The 22,202-nt window shown below is 37.5% G+C and overlaps 2 protein-coding genes and 1 long non-coding RNA gene across 7 annotated transcripts in view; 2 read left to right on the top strand and 1 right to left on the bottom strand.

Moving 5' to 3' along the window:
- The first annotated feature begins 31 nt into the window (after positions 1–31).
- HSPD1 (heat shock protein family D (Hsp60) member 1) lies at positions 32–10,984 on the top strand. 4 transcript variants are annotated; one of them, XM_026081661.1, is made up of 12 exons: positions 36–447; positions 605–780; positions 4,091–4,343; positions 4,921–5,003; positions 5,731–5,826; positions 6,129–6,222; positions 6,615–6,783; positions 7,143–7,242; positions 8,169–8,414; positions 9,087–9,261; positions 9,869–10,047; positions 10,144–10,984. In XM_026081661.1, exons 2-12 carry the CDS (start codon positions 607–609, stop codon positions 10,294–10,296), a joined length of 1,722 nt encoding a protein of 573 aa, XP_025937446.1. In that variant the 5' UTR covers positions 36–447; positions 605–606; the 3' UTR covers positions 10,297–10,984. The 4 variants fall into 4 exon arrangements, with proteins under 4 accessions (XP_025937448.1, XP_025937446.1, XP_025937445.1 ...); XM_026081660.1 differs by having other exon boundaries at positions 36–482; XM_026081663.1 differs by lacking the exons at positions 9,869–10,047; positions 10,144–10,984 and adding an exon at positions 9,414–9,862 and having other exon boundaries at positions 32–482.
- Positions 10,603–22,202, bottom strand: part of COQ10B (coenzyme Q10B) — a 13,342-nt gene continuing 1,742 nt past the window's right edge. The window contains exons 1-5 of one of the 2 annotated variants that reach the window (XM_026081664.1): positions 21,845–22,180; positions 20,350–20,496; positions 19,051–19,243; positions 16,271–16,372; positions 10,603–13,080 (exon numbers count right to left, since the gene is read on the bottom strand). In XM_026081664.1, the coding sequence (XP_025937449.1) occupies positions 12,913–13,080; positions 16,271–16,372; positions 19,051–19,243; positions 20,350–20,496; positions 21,845–21,960 (726 nt within the window). In that variant the 5' untranslated portion in view covers positions 21,961–22,180 and the 3' untranslated portion in view covers positions 10,603–12,912. Of the gene's footprint in view, positions 13,081–16,270; positions 16,373–19,050; positions 19,244–20,349; positions 20,497–21,844; positions 22,181–22,202 lie in introns of those variants that run through there. The other variant, XM_026081666.1, reaches the window with a different exon arrangement.
- LOC112973604 lies at positions 13,088–21,933 on the top strand. Its single transcript, XR_003256037.1, has 4 exons — positions 13,088–13,528; positions 15,501–15,563; positions 20,444–20,561; positions 20,831–21,933. It is a non-coding gene; the product is annotated as an uncharacterized LOC112973604 (long non-coding RNA).

Genomic DNA, 22,202 nt, shown 5'->3' with positions numbered 1-22,202 from the left:
GCGAGCGGTTCTTGACCTTGCTGCGCGCGTCCTGAGGGAAGGAGACACGCGGCCGGCGGCCCCGTCCTGCTCGCCCGCCGCGCTGGGCCCCGCTGCTCTCCCCCGCGGCGGCCGCGTGTCTCTCCTTGTCTCGCCCCGGAGGAAGCGCCCGTGTGGGGCAGGGTCGGGCGCTGGAGCCGCGCCGTCGGAACGGTACCGCCAAGCCTTCCACGCTTCGGTGTTGCCGGTGAAGTGGTGTTGCCTGAGGGGATGGAATCGTTTGGCAGGCGGAACTGCTGGTGTGCTACAGTGCCCTCGCGATCTCCCGCCCTGCAGCCAGGAAAAGCGAGGCAGGAGGAGCTCGGAGTTTCTTGAGGCTGCTCACTGATGAGCTGCTGGAGCTGAGATCTCACCTTGAGCATCTGGGCACCTGAGCTTTTTTGATCCCACAGTTATCGGCAGTTAATTGTATGTCTCCATTTCAGACAATCAGAAAACTAAAGGTTATAGTCATTTGCTTTACTTCTTCAATTTTTGGAGATTTTTTTTCCGTTTATATTCTAAAAGTCGCTGTGCAAAGGTTATGATATTCATGTTTTTCTGTGGTGTGGTTTTAATCTTTTAGACATGCTTCGTTTATCTACGGTACTCCGTCGGACAAGGCCAGTGTCCAGAGCACTGGCCCCCCATCTAACGCGAGCATATGCAAAAGATGTTAAGTTTGGAGCAGACGCTAGAGCTCTTATGCTTCAAGGAGTAGATCTTCTAGCAGATGCTGTAGCTGTCACCATGGGGCCAAAGGTAATGGAAGGTTTTGCATGTATATTATGTTAACAGTTTGATCTGGATGAAAATATAATAGTGGATAACAGTTATCATTTGTCCAAGGTAGAGTTGCATGTTTTTTGTCTGCATACCTATAAGACAAAGATAAGAGTATGGAGAGACTACAGCAAGCAGCCATGTTCTCATCTTGTTAGCTGAACCATGGTAATAGTGCACGTGTCCTTCATAGGCTTGAAGGAAAACACATTTAACTACTCTGAAAGGTGCGGCATATTTGTTTAAACAGTATGAAGTAGAATAGATTAAGAGCAGGTGCACAGTTAGTTAACGTAACTCAGTTGGTGGTCTGTAACAGTACCCTTCATAACTTGACTGCTGATGGTTTTCTGTATGTTCTGAGGTGGTTTAGTTAGTACATGGGTTTTTTTTCGAAAAAAATTATTTTCTATTGTAATTAATTATAATTAATAATGCTGTATTATTAGTAAGGTGAAAGAAAAGTTAAAAGTAYAATGCCAAGTTTTTCATTGCGGATAAATGTTAGCACTTTATAAAAGGAATTGAAATGTTCATATTAGTGGCACTCATTTGTGCTATATATAGGAAAGAGTATTTGTAGTATATGATTCTCTTCAAGTTCTGGCTTTTTGAAAAAGTAGCTGCTGTGTTTTGCATAGTCATACAACATGCAGTAGGTCTTGAAATTAAACTGCTTTTTAAGAAAGAGATGCAGATTTTCTTCAGGTTCCTAGGAATATCTGTTTCAAGTTAGCGCTGTCAGTAGTGATTTCTTTGGGATTTTTGACTTGTCATTAGGTAACACTGATCAGATGTTAGTGGTGTATGTGGAAACAATGGTAAAAGTAGTTGTAAACTGCAGTTCTTTAGTTGTTTATGCTTATTGAGTAGCTGCCCTGAATTATTTCAGCTCCTTGATAGGAGTAAATTATATAGTGTCAATTTTGCCTCACCTTTAAAGTGAGCACATTAAATCTTAAGTACAACTTTCAAATGGGAAGACTTTTTTTTTATTATTATACAAAGTAGTCAATAAAATCAGTATTCAAAGTAGATTGGTGAAAACATATCCTAACAGTATATGCATGATAGTTCTTCTCAAGGCTGCTTGGCCTTTGTGAAATTACTTAATTTTTTACTTACAAATTTCTGCACTTTATTAGCTTTATTCAAAGGCAAAAATGAAGTGAACTAAGCAGGCAGAGGTAAAGGAACAGTGATTTCAGCAAGCTATGTCTGTTCTCCATAGGTACAGTTCTCCTAAAAGGAACAGTGTTTGTGTAGGCAGTTGATGTAGCTCTTATTTTTGCATCAGCTGATGTTGTGAGTATCTTAAGTGTGGTTTTACTGCACAGGTTAAAGGGCAGTTCCTGATGCAACCTATTGTAACCTGTGGGTTTTTATGTTCCAGTGCTCTCACTTTGATTTATTTGTTATTCTCCATATATTCACAGAGCAATTAGGATCTGTACTGTTAATGCCTGCTTCAGCTTCCACCGTTTTAAAGAAATATTAAACTGGTGAGGAAGCTTCCCTTTTGCCCTATCCTATGCTTAAAGGATTGTGGTTTGCAGTCTTACACAATGCTTTATATACATATAATTGCTAGCAGATTGATTACTTTGTCAGAGCAAGTCTATGTAAGTGCTCAGGTTCTTGATAGGCAGGATCACTCAAAATATTGGTGTATTTACTGCCAGTGTTCTTTTATCCAAAAACACTTGCAGATAAAGGAGTGCCTGTTCAGCCCATTTAATGTGGTTGGATATAAAGATTTCATTCTGCCGCTCTCCTCATGGCTACCAAACAAACGTTTTGAGTAAGAGCAGGTGGAATGGAGAATAAACTTGAGCAAGACAAGGAAGTACTACGTGAAGAAGAACTTATTACTTGCAGGATCCTCCAGAAATAGTTTTCTTGGTCTTGAACCGCTTTTGGATTTAGGAGTAGTGCAGGATGAATGAAGTAGCAGGAAGAAACCACATTAAGCTTTGTTTTGCTGTGATTGTTTCATAGCACAGAATTAGAAATATGTAAACTCTCTCATAAATTCAAAGCTATTAACTGAAGCTTAACATTTCCTTTGCTGCTTCTGGTATTAGTTGTACTTCAGAAGCAGTACTGCCTCTTGCAGGGCAGGCATCCAGAATTAGTTAAATCATTGAGTCAGATGTGGGTAGGCTGTGTGCAAGTGTGACGTTCCTCTAACTGAGGAACTCGGTGCGCTGTAGTGATAACATACCATATCAAGTCCTTAGCTAGCTTGGCTCGAGATGCCAGCTCTGTTGGAGCTGATGCCACACTGGCACGTGATCAGCTACCACGGTGCTCTGCAGCAGCCAGCACAGTCAGCTCCGAGCTGGAACCAATGGGCCAGAAGAGGGGACTTCCAGAGAGCAAGAGTGGTGAGGTGGGGCCTCTGCTCCCCCTTCTGCTCTCCCTGCTGCTCCAGCTGTCAGGATGGCTGAAGAGTTTCAGTCAGCCCCATACCAAAGGTGGCTCCTTGCATTTCTATTGCCTTCAGCTAAAACTCTGGAACATGATTGACTGGGGCAGGTATTCAGGCTAAGGCTGTTGAATTCATCTGGGCACAAGCAACCTTCTTGCGGAGGTGTATCTGCTCGGTGTTCCCCTGTACAGTCCACAGTTTCCTATATTAACTGTGTTCATATATTTTTTTCAGATAGCATGGCTTAATTGAAAGTAAATTCAGGCTAGGAGAAGAAAGGCTTGTTAACTTGTAATTTTTGAAAACTTAAGTTTAATGCAACACATTAACACTCAGATTTGTTACTTATTTTTAGTTCTGTTTGCTAATTTCAAATAAGGTTTGCAAGTGCTCTGTTTTTGGCTTTTTCAGAAAATAAAAAGAATCAAGTTTTGTGGTATTACTATTTCTCAATCAAGTACACTTTTATTGTGCTTTTATGTAAATTTTAAAAAGTCTGTTCAGTATGTTGCTTTTTAATTTTTTGTTAGGTTTAGGAGAAATTATCAGTGTTGGAGGGAATCTCTTTAAATATTTTTCTCTGTAAGGCCAGTATTATTTTAATTGCAGACTTTTGAGTTGGCAGTATTAAGCATCATGGATGGGGAATTATATTAAAAGCCTTTTTCTGGTGAAACATAAACACAGAATTTTGGAAATGTGTACACTTGAAAAAAGTCCCAGCTGAAAGCTGAATTCAGGGTGATTTCTATTCAGCTATGGCTGTTGAAGAGGGTTTTCATCTTGCACAGAACTTCTGTAGTAGCATGCTGTTGGATCATGTGGCTTTGATTTAATGTTTGTTCTTGGTCACTCTAGGGAAGAACCGTTATTATTGAACAAAGTTGGGGAAGCCCCAAAGTGACAAAAGATGGTGTGACAGTAGCCAAGGCAATTGACTTGAAAGACAAATACAAAAATATTGGAGCCAGGTTAGTTCAAGATGTTGCCAACAACACAAATGAAGAGGCAGGAGATGGTACCACTACTGCAACGGTACTTGCACGTGCTATTGCCAAGGAAGGCTTTGAGAAGATCAGCAAAGGAGCTAATCCCGTGGAAATCAGGAGGGGTAAAATTTTTCCTGTTTTCGTAATGTTTCATCACTAGTTTTTGCTTTTATTTTCCAAATTTGACTTGCTTAAGAGACCTTCCTGTTGAAGAGCCGTGTGAAACTTGGAAAGTTTCACATATGAAACTTTGTGAGCCATGTGAAAGAGCAATGCATAAGGAGAACCCACTTTTTTACTGTCAAGTGGCTAGATTTGTGCAATTCTGAACATTTTTTTTTCTAATGGTTCTACTAAATTGGATGCAGTTGACTTGTCTGATGTGTCATGGGCAACCTCCATTTAAATGCATTTCTGCATTTAACGTATTTTTATAAGTATATAGATTTACTGGTGCTAGGTAAATAAATTTGCTATAAATTCAAATCTTAACTGAACATGTGTCACACCAACTCCAAAAAATAATTGCTAGGTATTCAAGTGACAATGTAAAATTAGAACTGCCAGTCATTTGTGGTTTTGAGCTTGCAGACAATGCATTTTTTGTAACATGGGCTTCTTTTGGTTTTGAAACTTACCTGTTCTTTATGTGCTGCATACACAGTTTTGTTTGCTTACACATATTCCATATATTTGTAGGTGTGATGCTTGCAGTTGATGCTATCATAACTGAACTGAAGAAGCTATCTAAACCTGTTACAACTCCAGAAGAAATTGCACAGGTGAGGCTTGTTTATTTAGGTTTTTTTTTTAACTGACTTTTACTTAGCTATGCTTTAAAAAAGGTTTTGTCAAGTCAGACTTAATGGAGCTAAGTTGTGGATATATGATACTTGAGTATTTTTCTTGTTATATAAAGGTTTGTAATATGTCTCATTGAATGTTTTTCGTGGTAACGCCTTTGTTTTCTTGAATTATTTAAAATTCCCAGTATTCTATGTTCAGTTGTACTGTTAGATATTAGTTCAAAGTTTTTCTGATCTTCCAGTTTGATTCCAAAATGTGGTCTTAAAACATACAATTTGCATGCCTCGGAAGAACTGAAGAGAGGGAAGATACATTGGAAGTTCAGGCATGGGAGGTGATAGCAGACTTCCAGGGGTCTTGGGGATCCACTGTGGGTTAGGGCTGAAGTGGGGGCGTAGCTGGGTCTCGGGCCCTGGACATGTTGGCCTTCCTGGCTGGTTTCTGCCCATGCCTGCAGATCCAGGTGACCTGGCTGTGCTGCGTGAGCATGGGGCAAGGGATAAAACCCTRTGCCTGAGCTGCCTAAGAGCCAGTGGCCATTCTAAGTAGTTTTTGGCCCTGATGTGGATGGGCTGCAGTCGGCTGCCCTGTCTTCTCAAGAAATATTAGAATTGAGTAAGTCTTATCTTGATTTTCTTTGTTCATACTGAGGAAGTAAATCATTTGTATTGTGAAATGAGTTTAAACGGCTTACTGTTTCAGGTTGCCACAATATCAGCAAATGGAGATCAGGAAATTGGCAATATCATTTCTGATGCAATGAAAAAAGTCGGACGAAAGGGTGTAATCACTGTCAAGGTGAGAGTTAGCCAGCATACAGAGTAAGTGCAAAGTGACTGTTTCTTTCCCAGTTAGTGCTGGCTTTTGTGGCATGTGATGTAGCTGCTGCTGCTCCCATACAGTACCCTCCATAATTTCTCTCTCCCCTGCTCCTTTAGATCAGGGTTTCGTAACTGTTCTTTCTCATAATCCTTTTCTGTTGTGGGGAATCGCATAAAACACAGTGGTGCAGAGGCTTTCGTTTCTTGTGCATGGCATGCTAAAAATATCCTTGGGCTTTTGGTAGTAAATAGTTTCTAACGCAGACTTCATTCAAACAGGATGGAAAAACTCTAAATGATGAATTGGAAATCATTGAAGGTATGAAATTTGACAGAGGCTACATCTCTCCATATTTTATTAATACAGCCAAAGGTGAGTTAACARAAAGGAATGTCAAGTACCTTATAATGTTCTTGTATGCTAGAAATAACAGTACCTATTATAAAGATTTTTACAATTTGTTACACTACTTATCAGGGCAATAGGACAGTGGGTTCCTTGCCCACCAGAACTTCACAACCCTTGGTAAAATCTTGGCGTCACATTTTTACCTCTGCTAAGTGCCCACATCATCTATGCTAACATCAAGCTGGCCCTGCAGCACTTAGAACAATGCAGAATTGGTAGTAAGTCTTGGAGAAGATATCTTTGCTAATGCAATTGAAAAGTGTAACAGTCACTGCAAAGTAGCTCTTGAAGGTTTAAAGAATGCTTCATATGTTTTTATAATCAGATGGTTCACATAACACATAATGTTTCTGCAGGACAGAAATGTGAATTCCAGGATGCTTATGTTTTAATCAGTGAAAAGAAAATTTCTAGTGTGCAGTCCATAGTTCCAGCTCTTGAAATTGCCAATGCTCACCGCAAACCTTTGGTCATTATTGCTGAAGATGTTGATGGAGAAGCCCTCAGCACTCTAGTCTTGAACAGGTAAGCTTTGAAACTCAGACTTTTAGTCTCTAAAAGCAAATACTGCTTTCTTCTATATTTTCAGCCTTTAAAGCAGTACATTTAAAAGCGTGTATTTGAATTTACTATAATGTAGTATTGCTTTTAATAGAGAACAGTAAGAGGAAACAGTAACTATTGTAGATATTTTATCTCGGGACAGGATTTCAGTGGTTTTATCGCTAACTTTTTGATCAAAGGCAGCAGCTTGGGTCACGCAGGTCTGTTTACTTGTTTGTTAGAACTATGCTAAAATAATTGGTTTTAGTAAATGGATTTGTTCTCTGAACATGTTTGGAATGTTGCTGTTTAAATGTTGAATGTTGCTACCTTCCTTTCAGACTGAAGGTGGGTCTTCAGGTTGTTGCAGTAAAAGCGCCAGGTTTTGGTGACAACAGGAAGAACCAGCTTAAGGATATGGCAATTGCTACTGGCGGTGCTGTAAGTAACGCTGTTCTAATTTGCTTTTTCTCTAAGAAATGGTATTTAAGGAGGTAAATAACTTCAAATTTTAGGTCCATGGCTTGTATTTATTGCATTGCAGGCTGTTTCTTGTTCTTTCAAAGGTTAAAAGTATCTCTAATACTTGAAGTTCCTCTTTTTTTTTTTAATGGATGTTGATAATTACTGTGTAACACAGTTCTGACCAGCCATGAGCAATATATGTCCTTTCAACAGATTTAAGTTACACATTGAATTTCTTTGCAGCATTTAGGCTAGTAAGGAGGAGGGAGAACATCAAAGAAATTCCTTAGACCAAAATAACAAAGTTACTTGCCTTCTTACAAAGCTGATTTTTTTTTTTTTGTCTGATAATTGCCCTAATGATAAATGTAATTATTTGTGTGTGTGTGTGTGTGGAATATACTGGATAATTTCCTTTATGCTTGATGCATATTTTGGTTTATGCTAGCGTAGTTAAAGTGCTTGTTGTGTCCTTCTCTGTTTTTATACACACTTTAAAATAATAGCATTATACTGGTTACTGAAACAGATCTTACTGTTTAAGCTAAGTGAAGCACAAAGTAATAAAAACAGTAAACTCTAAAGTCAGTTTATTGCCAACATATGTAACTTGAAATACAGGAATGATCCTGTTACACAACTTTTATTTTCAGGCACATTAAATCAATAAGTTACAATAGTCAGTCATGGATTAAAAGCTTGCAGTTCCCTGTTCTGGAAGGGCCATTTTGTGAGGCACCTGTTGCCTAGATTGTATTAGGGGAAGGGGAGAGTTTCAAGGTAGCTGCAATAGTGTGATTGCTTTTCTTTGTTAGCCTGCTGTATATGCTCGTATATCTGTAAATAAAAATTCTGTATATGGAGAAGCTGTGAATTCTAACTTTTCATTTAATTTGTTTCAGGTATTTGGAGAAGAGGGTTTGACCCTAAACGTAGAAGACATTCAGCCTCATGACTTCGGTAAAGTTGGAGAGGTCATTGTGACAAAAGATGACACCATGCTTCTTAAGGGGAAAGGTGAAAAGGCTCAAATTGAAAAACGTATTCAAGAAATTATTGAACAGCTGGAAGTTACTACAAGTGACTATGAAAAAGAGAAACTGAATGAACGATTGGCCAAACTCTCTGATGGAGTAGCAGTACTGAAGGTGAGAAATTAAACTTAGAAGTAAAATGTTAATACCAATAAACAAATGAAAATCCCATCTTTCACTAATATTCTCATTAGTCGTTCAGACTTTTCCATTACAGTAAGTGGCTTGTAGGTGATAATGGTCTTCCTTTTAGAACAAGCAGTGCATATATATATTGAAGCTGCACCTTGTCTGACTTTTGCTTTATCAGTAATTAACAAAGTAGTCTGTTTCTTTAGATTTGAGGGTAGATGGGAGGATAAATCTGCTTTGCCATGTGCTTAGGAAGTAGGTATGTGCGCAGTACCCAAAAGGGAAGCTTGCACCTGGAATGCTATCGGAGTAAGCTATAAAAAGGGTGATTATCAGTCCTTTATTGTTTATCTCAGCTACTACTGTTTGCCTCTCTCGTAATCTTACCAATTGATTTGGATAAGGAATTTGACTTACTACAGTGCTATACTTAAGTATTAAGAGCTTGATGAAATACTTAACTAAAACATGTAGGCTTCTCAAGCACTGAGGTGTAAAAGATCATTTTCAATATGGAAAAGCACTGATTTGCTTTTTGGCACTTAATTTCATGACTCAGCTTTCCTATTTAATTTTGCTGCAGCAGTTTTGTAGGCTGCACTGCTCTTCCAAACAGCTACATGTGCACCCTGAGATGTGGCTTGCTTATTCTAGGTTGGTGGCACAAGTGATGTTGAAGTGAATGAGAAGAAAGACAGAGTTACTGATGCCCTGAATGCTACCCGTGCTGCTGTAGAGGAAGGGATAGTTCCAGGTGGTGGTTGTGCATTGCTTCGCTGCATTCCAGCATTAGATGCTTTAACTCCAGCCAATGAAGATCAGAAAATTGGTAAGTAAATTACTTGAATGTTTGTGTTGAAGAATGTTAAGAATTGACTTTCTTCTGTCTTGAGGCTTTATAAGGTTAAGTACAGATCACTTTGAGTTTTTAGTTATTTGATCTTAACAAAATCTCATATCCCTTTGATATGGCAATCTCAGCTTTACTGTGGGAAGGAGCTTTCACTGTGGCCTTAACTTGGACTTGAAAGAACCAATAAAAATAAAGCAGCAGTTGTTCCACAAAGAAATGCAAACTTTTAAAGGAAAAAAATTAGTTACAACCTTTGCGGACAGACATTAGAATCTTTAAGTAAGTGCATAGCAAAGCAAATGGAAAAGGCTTTGTGCTGTGTTCCAAACAACCCATTGCAATAGTAATATTCCTTATTATCACTTGCTGAAGTAAAAACTAAAACATGCTTGAATATCTTTCGGCAATTTGATTTGTTGACAAATATGAAATAGTCACAAATTCTTTTTCTGGAACTAATAAAAATGGTTTATGCTGTTGCTTAGATGATTGTTTCTGTATTGATCTCTAGCCCATGAATGCATGCCTTGGAAATAGAAAAAATGAATGTAATACATAATTCTAAACATACTTTTTCTTACAGGCATAGAAATAATTAAGAGAACATTGAAAATTCCTGCAATGACTATTGCAAAGAATGCAGGAGTTGAAGGATCATTAATAGTTGAAAAAATCATGCAGAGTCCATCAGAGGTTGGCTATGATGCAATGCTTGGGGACTTTGTAAATATGGTAGAAAAAGGAATCATAGACCCAACAAAGGTAACTTAAAGCAGTCTTAATTCTTAGTTTTCCTTCCTCCCACCTCACATGATAAGAAATAAGTATTAAGGGGGGTTTTTTATTTCCTATTTTTAGGTTGTGAGAACTGCTCTGATGGATGCCGCAGGTGTTGCTTCTCTCTTATCAACAGCAGAAGCAGTAGTGACTGAAGTTCCTAAAGAGGAAAAGGAGCCGGCAATGGGAGGAATGGGTGGAATGGGGGGAGGAATGGGAGGTGGCATGTTCTAATTCCTGGGTTTCTGATGCATCATGAACTGTGCTGGTTAAGACTGACAGTTCTGATTTAAAAACTTCAGATGTCAGTGCAGGAGGATGGATAGTGACTGAAGTAAGGCTGGTGTTTAAAAGAATCACTGTAACCATCAGTTACTGGATTTCATTTAACACGTGTAATTGTTTACAGTCATTGTCCATGCCTACAGATAATTTATTTTGTATTTTTGAATAAAAACATTTGTACATTCCTGATAACTGGGTGCAAGATCCATCTACCAAGGTTCTGATTTAAACTTAATTAAGGCACTTGATATTCTGTTTCAGAATTTATTGGTGCCTGCCATTACTAGGAAGAACTTGGAAGCCACTGTGCGTGAGACTAGACAATTGTGTACAAAGTAGACAAATATACAATTATGTGACCTTTATGTAATAAAACAAACTGCTCAAAAGTTATAAAATGTATCAGCTTATTCATCTGTACGCAAAGCCATAGTTATGGGAGAGACCTGGTAGAAATCTCTTAAGATTTGCTAGAAGTCTGACATTTGTGCTTCGACAATATGGGGCATCTCTCTCCAGGAAACATTCCTTGGTCTGGAATGTTTCTACAAAATATAAATGATTTTAATTTTGGTAAGAAATACCTAAGCTGAGTTGACACCACTGTTCTTTGAAATATTAAACAGTGCTATCACAATAAGGTACGTGCATTGACTTTATTTTGCCCTTTACGTGCCAGTTGTTTCAAATGCTGAAACACACTGGGTGAATCCTTTACAGTAGTCAGGGAGGGAAAGTGCCTTGAGGGTGTGAAAAAGGTAAGTTTTCTTTGGTTTAAAAAAAGGGGGGAGGTGCTATTTGTTTTTTGATTTTTCCCCACCACCCACTGTATTTCTTCTGCTCAGCTGTGTAGAATGTAGTTACCTCCTTGCCTGGAGGCTTTAGCATCTTCCAGTTCTCTGGTCTCTAGGTTGAGTCTTCTGGACTCCAGGTTGAGAAGGATTTTGTTCAATTTGTTTTGTACTAGGTGTTGCTTAGGCCTCAATAGTGAGTTTTGTATGCTACCTGCTATTTTCTTTGACCTGACACACAGCTGAAAATGTTGATTCATTAAGTCTTTCCTGCCTGCTTTTCAACTCAGTTTCCAAACACTTCAAAATAAGTGTTCCTAAATTCCATGGCGCTCTTTTTTTTAATTCTTAACATACAAAATTACTTGACAATTTCCTAGATGCATTTAAACTGACCTCTTAATCCAACTGTCACTTTCCCCCAACTTCCCACCTATAAGAACTGTCCTTCAGAGATAGAGCAAGTAAAATTTCAGACATGCTATGTGGAAAATAGTCTAAGTTGTCTGAAGCTGTTTCAGGAGGGTAGGTTTCAGGACAAAGACAGCCCTATGTTACTTAACACAGTAAATGAATCTTTCCACCTATTCTGCAGGAAAGGAGGAACTTCAACCATGAAATACACCTCACTTCAAATTTCACTTCATCTCAGTAAAGAAGTTTGGTAACTCAAGGCAGTGTATAGAAAGGATTTTACTGTTTGGTCAAATCTGTTCACTTAGCCTGTTACTTTACTAAAGTAATGTAAGGAATAAACTACTGAAAATCCATTCAATCAAGAAGACAGCTGGCACCATTTCAATGCACTGACAAACCACATTTAGATTCATATTGTAGCAAGCTACTTAATGATAACTGTCCTTGGCTGTATTTAGTCTGCAGTAAGAGCAGCATAGCTTGTTCCTTCCTTCCTGGTAGGCAGAGAGAATAGCAATTTGGTACAGAATATTGTGTATCCATCATGACCAGTTTTCACTGAAGCAACATATCTGTTAATTCACTTTAAAGTTACATTTAACTAGAACTGGGAACTGTGATAATAGATCATGTCTAGCACACCCAAATTACTATGCATAACAGTGGAATCGTGCCAGTAGGCAAGTTCATCTTGCCAAACACTATGAATTCAAGTGTTTGCCCAAGCAGATAAGAACAACTGGATATAGCTGAAGCTGCTGCTCTCAAAAATTATATCCCTATATTTAACTTAGGCTTTAGTTTGCCTTTTTTTTTTTTCCTACAATTACTGATCAGAATTCAACAGCATACGGAGACTTCTGAGCTAATCTGTCATCCACTTTGATCAAAAACATGCTACTTGGTTCTTTAACAGTGTTTTGTACTCCAAAGCTAGAATGTCACAATTTCCTTTAACTTGGCCTGAGCAGCTAAGTTGGTGCTGGTAAGTTATATTCAAACTACTAATAACTTAAACTTGAGTTAATATATTACAAACACTGTAAAAATATAAGCTTAGATAGGTAGAACATCTGATGTGATTACACAAACTGTTTGGCAGGTTGATAAACAGCAGTTTGAGTTATCTTGTGTTACAGTAGCTGCCAATCGGTCTGTTACTGCTAACACTTTAAATTGCACTTGATAGTAGCTTGAATATTCTTCTATGTACATCTGGCTGAATATGTGCGTGTTTTGTACAGTAGTAAATTACAAAGTTCAGATATCAAAGTGATGCCCCCAAAGGAGCATTGTACCTCTTGTATAAATAAAGCATACATACAAATTTATAGTAGAGGCTGTTACAATTTCCCTTTTATGTGTGGTGAACTTCATGAAGCATTAGTTCCCGAGGTATGCTAGTTTCTGGGCCATGGAGTTTGGATGCTCTTCTTTCAAAGGCAGCTACCATCTGCTTTACCACTTCATCAAAAAATAGCGTAGCAAGTTTTGAGTGGAGGAGTGAACGAAATTCAAAAGAAACCTGTTTAAGAAAATTGAGAAATGTTTTTCATGTGTCTACTGTGGTGGCAAAATGCTGTTACAAATAGACAACTTCATTAAAGAATCTCCACTTAGTTTGCAAGTAAGCTGTGGGAGAATGGATAGTTAAAATTGAACTATAGATGAGTGTATATGTAAAGAAAAGCCTTAATGGTCAGAGGAATGTGTCTCTCAGCTTTTCACTTAAAAGAATTTGTTTACTCTATCCTCTGGAGTAATTGTGCTCATTTGTTTAAACCAACTATATTTTATTTCATAAATGATTCATCATAAGACATAAGTACAAAAGTTTGGGATGTTTAAAACTACTGGTCAATGATAATAACTTAGATGTTTTGCTCACAGAATTCACTTAGAGACAAAAATTGTTCAAAGAAGACCTTGTGTGGATAAGACAGCAGACAAATGAGACAAAAGAAGATTTACAGGTAAGCTGAAGCTAGCCCAAAAGGCATTTAATTTAAAAGCAGCCCTGAACTAACCTATTAGATACAAACATTAGCATTCTAATTAGCTAGTAAGTGCCCTTGTTGGAACATAACAGATTAGGGATGTAGGTTACTACTCTTCCATCTTTTTACTAATTAAAGGTAAAAATTTGCTGCGGGATTGTGTGCATCACATCTACCTGAACATCTCCCACTCTTTCCTCACCATCACAGGGACTGGCAGTTTTAGAGTACAGATGTACCAGTAAGCCCTCTGTAATAAGCCTGTGCGCCTCCTACTGCCATACTCAGAATTTACTTCCACGTTTTCTTTTAGCTGCTGAACCTTGCAATTAAACTGAAGCTACTGTTGTCAAAGTTATGGCAGGGGAGCAGAAGGGAGTTTGCTTTCTCTCTCCACCACAGAAGAAAGTGTGATAACAGCAGCAAGGTCACTTTTATATCAAATAGCCTTTCATTTTACTTTGTGCTCTGCTGGCCTTTGGTCTAGTTAAAGAACTTTCCCCTAGAGCTATAGTATTGCACTGGGTTTTGCCATGTATAGCTTCCAGAAATCATTACAAAATTACCAGGAAAGAAAATACAGGTTGCTCTTCTGCAATTTTAACATACCTGCTACAGCATGTTTTTTGGATGGATTTGGAGATTTAAGCATTTTGCCATTCTTGAGAATTCAGCACACTAAATGCCAAATGAAGCAAATAAGGTTTCTCTTGAATTGTTTAGGCAAGAAATGCATATTGACTACTGAAGTGATTTAACTACTTGGACTGTAAGCCAGGTGTAGCTTCATTTATGTTTGCTTGACCTCAAGCAACAGTTAAATTAATTGATGTGCCTTTTGAAAGTCTGAGACTTGTCATTTAGAGCACAGAGTTCTGCACAGCCGGGATAATAAGTTTTGCATCATGTTTAGTAACTGTGTAAGAACTTGAGGTATTGTATATATTTACAAAGTTTGCAGATAACATGTTATGCTTAAATCTATATACCAAATAATTTAAGTGCTGAAACCTGGCTCAAACTAGGTATGTCTCATTAAAGTTCACTGTTGTATATATATACATGTGCGTGTGTATCTGTCTCCTGGTATCAGGCTGTTAAAATAGCAATACAGTAGCTTGTGGGAACTAGTGTAACCCAAAACTTAAATAACATTTTCTAAAGGAAACTGGTGTTCCTGAAATGAAAGTTTTCTCTTATATGAGTATTAATAACTGTACAGTATGTTTTCAGGAAGTGTGTTGTGAAATGCTTATCAACCCTGTCTGCATAGACCAAGAAGCTATGTAATACAGCAAGTCAGTAACTGAGCGAGGGTTAAAATCCTTAAGTACCTGCCTTTGTGAGGCAAACCCCTGCTCAGCTGGCCGTATTTGCTTCTGTTGCCTCAAAATGGGGTGAGCAGTAAGAAGTATTGATAGTGTTTCCCCAAGAAGGTGAAAATGTCCATTTTAAGTCCATTTTTGACTCCCTTTAACTGAAGTTCTCAACCTGAAATGTCAAAAGGTGGCTTCGGTAAAAGATTTTAAAAAGTGTTTTCCCCCCAAACTCAGTATTTAGGTTATAGGGTTTAAGCAGTTGCTTAATTCTATTTTTCTCATCTGATTTACGTTTTGGGTCAAAAGTTATGTTACATACTAGTCAGTAGCAGGAACTGGCACTGATTTTCCTGGAAAAATTTAAATACTATGAGCAAATAATATCCAAACATAGTTGGCAAATCCCATGAGAAGGTGCATTCTCAAGTGTCTATTGATTTGTTTTTACTGTTGAACTGTATGAAGTGCAATACAACAATAAGTTGAAAAATACTAACGCAAGGAGGACAATACCCTGGTTTACAAAATACTCCAAAAGCTTTTTTTCCTATTTACGAAAGATAATCTTTTAAAACAGAGTATCCCAGTAGATGGCAGCAGAATCAACCCATTTCTGTGTACTTTTGTAGGCTGTTCTGAACCTCAGCTTAGATATGTGCCAAATGCAACATCCATTCTCAAAATTACAAAAGGTAAGAAAAAATGTGATGAAAGACTAACTAGAAAAAATAGAAAAGCAGTAACTTCAGTGGAAAACAACTTTTGTAGGAATAACAGACAGGAAATCAGATACTGGATTAAAAAAGGAATAGTTTTGGGCTGAGGTGCTATCACATCAGACTAAAAAAGAGAGCATTTCCCCTAAGAATCATTTATACCTATGTTATAGAAGGAAGTAAGAGAACTATAACAATACATGAAATAGTAAAAATACAAGTCAGGAGATTAAGCTGGCAAAACTGCAGATCAAACAGGAGTTGAGGGGGACAGATGGGAGAACACCTACTTCCTGATAGCAAGATCACTTAGGCTGTAAAGTAGTTAAAGGAAATAGCAAAGCCCATAAGTATGTTTAGTATTTCTCCTTCTAGATTTGCTTGTCTAAAAACTTTGGCATGTTTAGAATTGTACTGGGGGAGATACCAGTCCCTAGAATGYTTCATTATGTGGGGATGCCTCATAGAAGACTGCTGTCTCTGAAAGATTCTGTAGCAGTTTTCACACGGTAGAGTGTATAAAAATTATGTTGGATATTAGTGACTAAAATTTAATTGGTTTCAGAGAGTCTATATTTAGGAAAAAAATCATTAGTACCAAAACCAAACACAAAATGTTATAGTTGAAGATACTCTTTCTATGCCCTTTCTATAGTATGTGGTGATTTAGTTATAATACTTACTGAAAAATCCAATGTGCATGTCCTTGGATAACCAGGGATACCTGGGCTGAAACGCCACACAGTTTCCAAGTGATTAAATAGTTTTCCATCTGTGCAGGATGCCTAAAAGAAAGTTTAAAAAGCCAAGCTACAGTTAGGCTCTTACAGAAGTGACAAACTGGTGCTACTAAAGTTTGCATTCGCATTTTGTTAGACACTGAAGGTCATGGCGTAATTAAAAGTTACCCTTACAGTGCAGCCAGCCTGAGATCCCATTTACACAGTGTCATTTAAGGTGAAGCAACTGAATCCCTTTTAAGGGAGAGGGAAGACTGTGTTGAGAACCATAAAACAGATCTCAAGTCTGATGTGTACTACACCATAATTATGTTAATGCTATAAGCAGCAGAATTTTGAACAGCACTGTTTTAAACAAAGCATGTGGATATTTACTGTTTTTGTAAGTTTTTTTCATTACATGTATAGAGTGTTTTATATCCTGATATATAGACTGGTAGTCTTGAGCTGGAGAAATGTTTAGTATCAAAACAAACCTGACTGAAGTCAAACTCCAGACACCTTTTGTCACAAGATACTAATGTCATCAAGAGCAACCATGAAGTAAGAAAGACTACACATTGAAGTTCTTCATCAGCTTACATCTTGGCTTTAGTAACCAGCAAACCGTATTTAACTAATGTCTCAGAGTGTTTGGGTACAGTCCTAGCTTAAAAAGTTAGAGTGCACAGTAATTGGCTTCATAATTTTTCATTATAGGGTCCTTATTTTCACTCATTTTTGCTTTTGGCATATATAAGTAATTTTGCATGGCTATATTTTTAAACAAAGACTGAAAAACATACTTTTCAAGAGTCAAATACTACATCTCAATTAGCACAGAGGCTCTAAAGAGAAGTGGCCCTTTTTTTTTTTTTTAAACACTTTTTCTTTACAGCTCTTACTGTTACCACAACCAGCTCTGCTCTATAAAGACTACCCACAATGAATAGGTGTTGCTTATGGTTTGAACACAGTGATAAGCCAAGCCATCTCAAAGACTAATTATAGCAGCACAAAAATACTTATTTTTTTTCTGCCCAGGAATGACGATGCAGTGCCTAGCTACTTCTACAACAGAAAGGGGAGGAATAGAGGGAAGARCAGACCAAGGCTGAAGTGCTGGGCTTGTTTCTGCTGCTGCTGCCAAAAGGGCAGGACGAAAGGGAACAATGCCACCGTGTCCCTGCGCTCCCCATCCCCGCAGGTAGCAGTACTCATGCCACACTTTCCTCAGCAACAACAGCTGTTGCTACCACTCTGACTTTGCAGGCACTAGCGCCAGTGCCATCAGCAACAAAGCCGTGCCCATTTTGTAGCCACTGGTAGCCTGCTACCCTGGACCACCCGCAGTCCGCTCATGCCCCAGAGTTATTCCTGCGGATGGTGAAACAGCCCAAGCACACAGTCCCTTCTCTATGCTAATGCTCATACAGTTATGTGAACGTAATGTGAACAACAGGAAACTTTTAGGGAAATAACCCCAGCAGAGAAAAGGCTAGCAAGTCTAGGAGGAAGACATTTAAAGAAAAATAGTTCCCCTCGCCATTTTTTGGTCTTTTTTGAGACTAGAACTCCTCTTTTAAGTTAATTGGAGAGAAAAGAGTTGGAAAGCCAATCTGATGGCTATGTCAAAGAAAAAAGCCAGTCTTGTCACAGGGAAAAGTAGAAAGGGAAAGCAATCAGCATGTGAAAGGCAGATTTTCCATTGTAACTGTTAAGCTTCGTTAAGAAAGGGAGAAGATTTCTTTTTCCTTCCAGAAAGAATAAGTACCTTGAGTAAAAGCACTTTGCATATTCCCTTTCCAATTCACGTCTCCCCTGTACTTAAGAAAACCATTTTCTGTTTTGAGCTGTGTTTCCTAAGAGGAAGCCTAGAAAAGAACAGTGAAATTGGATATCCAAGCAATTATCTTGAACAGAACTTAGTTGTTGTAGTTTGACTTGATGCATGCAAAAAATAGTCAAGATCTGCCAAAAGAAGGGAGAGACAGTTCTGACAGGAACAGCTCAGAACAGATTCCTAACTGAAACAGTTTTAAAGCTATAAGGCAAACAAGTAATTGAAGTTCCAGACCTYGCTTAAAATTTCTCCCCCGCCCCTTTTTTTAATTATCGCGCTGGTAAAGCTGAAAGAAGATGAAGTACGACTGCGTCTCTTTTGAAGCAATTAATTCTAAAAAATTGACTTTAAATCTACTGTTCTGTCTTCTCATTAATCTACTGATTAAGAGGTTCCTCAGCAGATACTCCACTTCAACTTAAGACTTCTTATACAGAGCAGTTAGAAATTTCAAAAGAAAAGTAATGACAGATATCATCAATTTTGCTAAAGCATCTGAAGCTACAGTCTTCCAAGTAAACTTTTAAGTCAGTATTAATTTGCATTTAGAGAGGCTTGGATAAAATACATTGAGAAGTGAATCTTATAACTAAAGTAGTATATCTTCCTTAATTGCTGTTTGCTTCCCCATCAAAAGCAAATTAAGAAGGAAATTTTTCCACCTATTTGGCAGCCCATGTTTTAAAAGCATATTCAATCTCTCCCCAGTTAACCTGAAGTCTTTAAACAAAAGCTACAGAGTTTTGAGCCACACAAAGCAATTCCAGAATTGATTTTGAAGTGACAGTGTCCTGTAGTATTCTACATTTCTACAAAATACTACAAAAATGTAGTATTCTACAATTTCTACAAACAAAAGTTAGAGAAAGTTACAGCTAAGAAAAATAAGAAAATAAGTTACCTTAACTAAATGTGGCCTCACTAGGGTAACAACCGATGTATACCTCTCTACTACAGGAGGGAATCCTATTTCTAATTGTGCTTTGCAGTATCCAGAACGCTTCGATAATATATCTGATTTTTTACACCAAGGAACAAATAGTTTGTAATTCTCCACGACAGCAACAACTTCATACATTTCCTGCATAGAATATCTGGAAACAGAAATATGGACATTACAGTTACAAGATGTTTTAACTTTAAATTCAGTTAAAAAAATTTTTTTTGAAAGATGATATAAATTCCATAGGCAGCATCAATTTTGAGGCTGAATATGCAGTCACCTGAAAAGACTGCCAATATTTTTGGAAGTTAAAAAATATAGCTCTGCTAAATAACAAATAAAAAAAGTAATAAACTAGTGAAAGTTTTTGCACAAAAAAGCAAAACACTGGACAACATCCAACAATGACATTAGCAAACAGTGAACCAGATTTCTCCTACTTTCTTCGGTGTCAGGTAGGTATGGATGGATTTCAAATGGAAAAAGTTGTTCTTTTTCCAGAACAGCTGTGTCTTCATTTAGGTAGACTTTAGACATTCCACAAAAGAAAAGAATCCATTCATGGGTACCAAGAAAAGGTGTATCAAAACTAAAGGATTATATTTTCTAAGGCTTAAACAGAGCAATAATACTTTGGTTATTCTAACCAAAATGAAAACCTTAATACAAAAATAGATTAAATAGATTAAATGGAAATGCTTAAATAGAGCAATAATACTTTGGTTATTCTAACAAAAATGAAAACCTTAATACAAAAATAGATTAAATGGAAAAGTGGTGAATGCTATTGTACAGAGGCTCCTTTTAAGTGACTATGCAAGATTTGTTGCAATTCCGGGACTATCGTATAAAGGATTGTTAAGTATGTCAAAAACACTATGTCTAATGGAAAAAAAAATCATACTACTGTGCATCAGAGACATGGAGGAGGTCCTCCATTTATGGGACCTTTTTCACTAGCCATAAGGCAAACAGGATTTCAACATGTTTTCCTGTGGGCACATGTTTTTTCATCACACAACTAATTTTTCTTTTTAAAAAAATGAAATTTTTGCTGCTCAATTTCAGACTTAAAAAAGCCTGATCTCTACAATTTCTGAAATTCAAACTCCTTTTAAATCTCCAGTTGGGGGCACAGTCACAGGGGCATGTGTCTCAGAGATGCCTAATCTTTGAACTTTTAGTGTTTCTGATTAGTCGCAGCAAATATGAAACCCAAAAATCATATCAAGTCTCTTTCCACACTTCTATACAAACCCTATAATTCTTCTTTCAGAATATTCTTTTCTTTTGTTTACTAGTGGTGCTGTAATGTTGAAGAAAGTTCTTGAAAAGGTATGGTTCATTTCAGGTACTTGCAGTGGAGAAGTTCTGGTCATCAGAATACCACAGGAAGCCACGTGCCTGCAACAGTGAAAATGCTTTTAGATGTGTTTCATATCAGCAAAAATAAAAGACAATGCATTCAGGTGAGACACACATCAGTTTTAGAGCATTCCAGAAAATGTCACATTTAGAGGGATAAACAAAAGCTCAATAAGAGCTTACAAACTGTTAAAAATAGAAGGGAGATTTTGTTTTTTGGGGGGAGGTGTTTTGCCTTGGGAGAAACTAAGAATAGCTCCTAGTCACCAGAAAAGTAACTAGCAGACAAAAATGCAAAGGCCTCCCATTAAATGTTGTTTTTACGGCAGCTTGATATCATGTGTGAAACTCATGCATTTAATTTGCCAAACAGGGTTTCTTGCTAGTAAAATCCGGCATGGTCTACAACACATCACCCTTTCAGAACAGGCAAACAGGAAGAGAAGGTTCCCCTTTGAGATACAAAGTTGAACTCTACTATAATCCCCCGGCTGCCTTCCATCTCCTACAAGACGGTTTTATTTTGAAAGTCCTTTCAGAAGCGGCATTGCTTCTCCAGCTTTTGACGTTTACTTCTCCTGAAAATATCATTGTACAAAATATTGTACCCAGTGTTTTCATAACTAAAACTTAAGTTACCTTTAAGAAATGCTCGTAATTCTAAGATTCCATCTCAGTTTTCTCTAGTTACAATTACAAACACCTACACTAAAATTTAACACATTCTTTGGGGTTAATAGATCTGTTCTGCTAAATTATTGATTTTGCCTAGATCAAGTCAGTTAAGATGTAAAATACAAATGCAATGTCAAAAGTTCTGGTCCGTGGCATCACGAAGTTAAAAACACCACTATTTACTATCAGTAGTTCTATGTATGCAAGTTAAATAGCAACCTGGATCATCTTCTGTTATCTCTCTAATTAATCAATCAGGAACATACTTCTAGATACAAACAGTCAAAAATGAGGAGCTAAAAATGGAACCAACCTTCCCCAGTTAGCATAAAGTTGTTTTTTTTTTTAATACAGTGAACAGTTAGATCCATTTTTCCTAACCACCAAAGCAGTCTAGCAAGTTATAGCAGTTACGAATTTTAATCCCTCAAAGTTATTATCAACATGTTCTTTAAAATTAACAAAACTTTTGATTCTAAGGAATTGCAATAATAATCCTTGACTGACCAAGTTAGCTTGTGCAGTCACTGTACTAGGAGACAGGCAATTAATAAATTGCAATTGAGTTTAGAGGAAAATAAGTATCACCATCGGCTGATTAGAGAGAATCTGTACTGATGTGTTTAAGAAATAAAGGAACTGTCAGACACAAAGCAAGATGACTGACAGTACAGATTTTAAACTGTAATCACTGAAGTGGAAAAGGAATTACCTGAGATGGAAAACAAGTATAGTATTGATATTAAGAAAGAATAAGTCTACTTGAAAAAATCTTTTGACCACAAGCTCTGTGAGCTTTTGGAATTGTATCTCAGGGGATGCAATCATGGTCTCTTTTTTTTCCAAGTAGATGGGACAAACCTGTTAAAGAAAATCATTGCTTTGAGGGGAAACACTGGAAGTCTGCCATAGTAACATTGTAGCTGCCTTGACCAGATTCATAGAAGTTTTCAAAAATTTGGAACACACCCCATTCTGGAGAGCTAATTTAAACTGTTTTCTCCATCTGAGGCCACATATAGTACATGGTCCGAGTTAGTTGTCAGGTTTCTTTTGTTTTTTTTTTTTTT

The sequence above is a fragment of the Apteryx rowi genome, unplaced genomic scaffold, assembly GCF_003343035.1.
Source record: "Apteryx rowi isolate R43461 unplaced genomic scaffold, aptRow1 scaffold_559, whole genome shotgun sequence".
In the NCBI taxonomy this organism is placed as follows: domain Eukaryota; kingdom Metazoa; phylum Chordata; class Aves; order Apterygiformes; family Apterygidae; genus Apteryx; species Apteryx rowi.
Note: the sequence above shows the minus strand (reverse complement) of the source record. Positions and strands in the feature narration are given on the sequence as shown.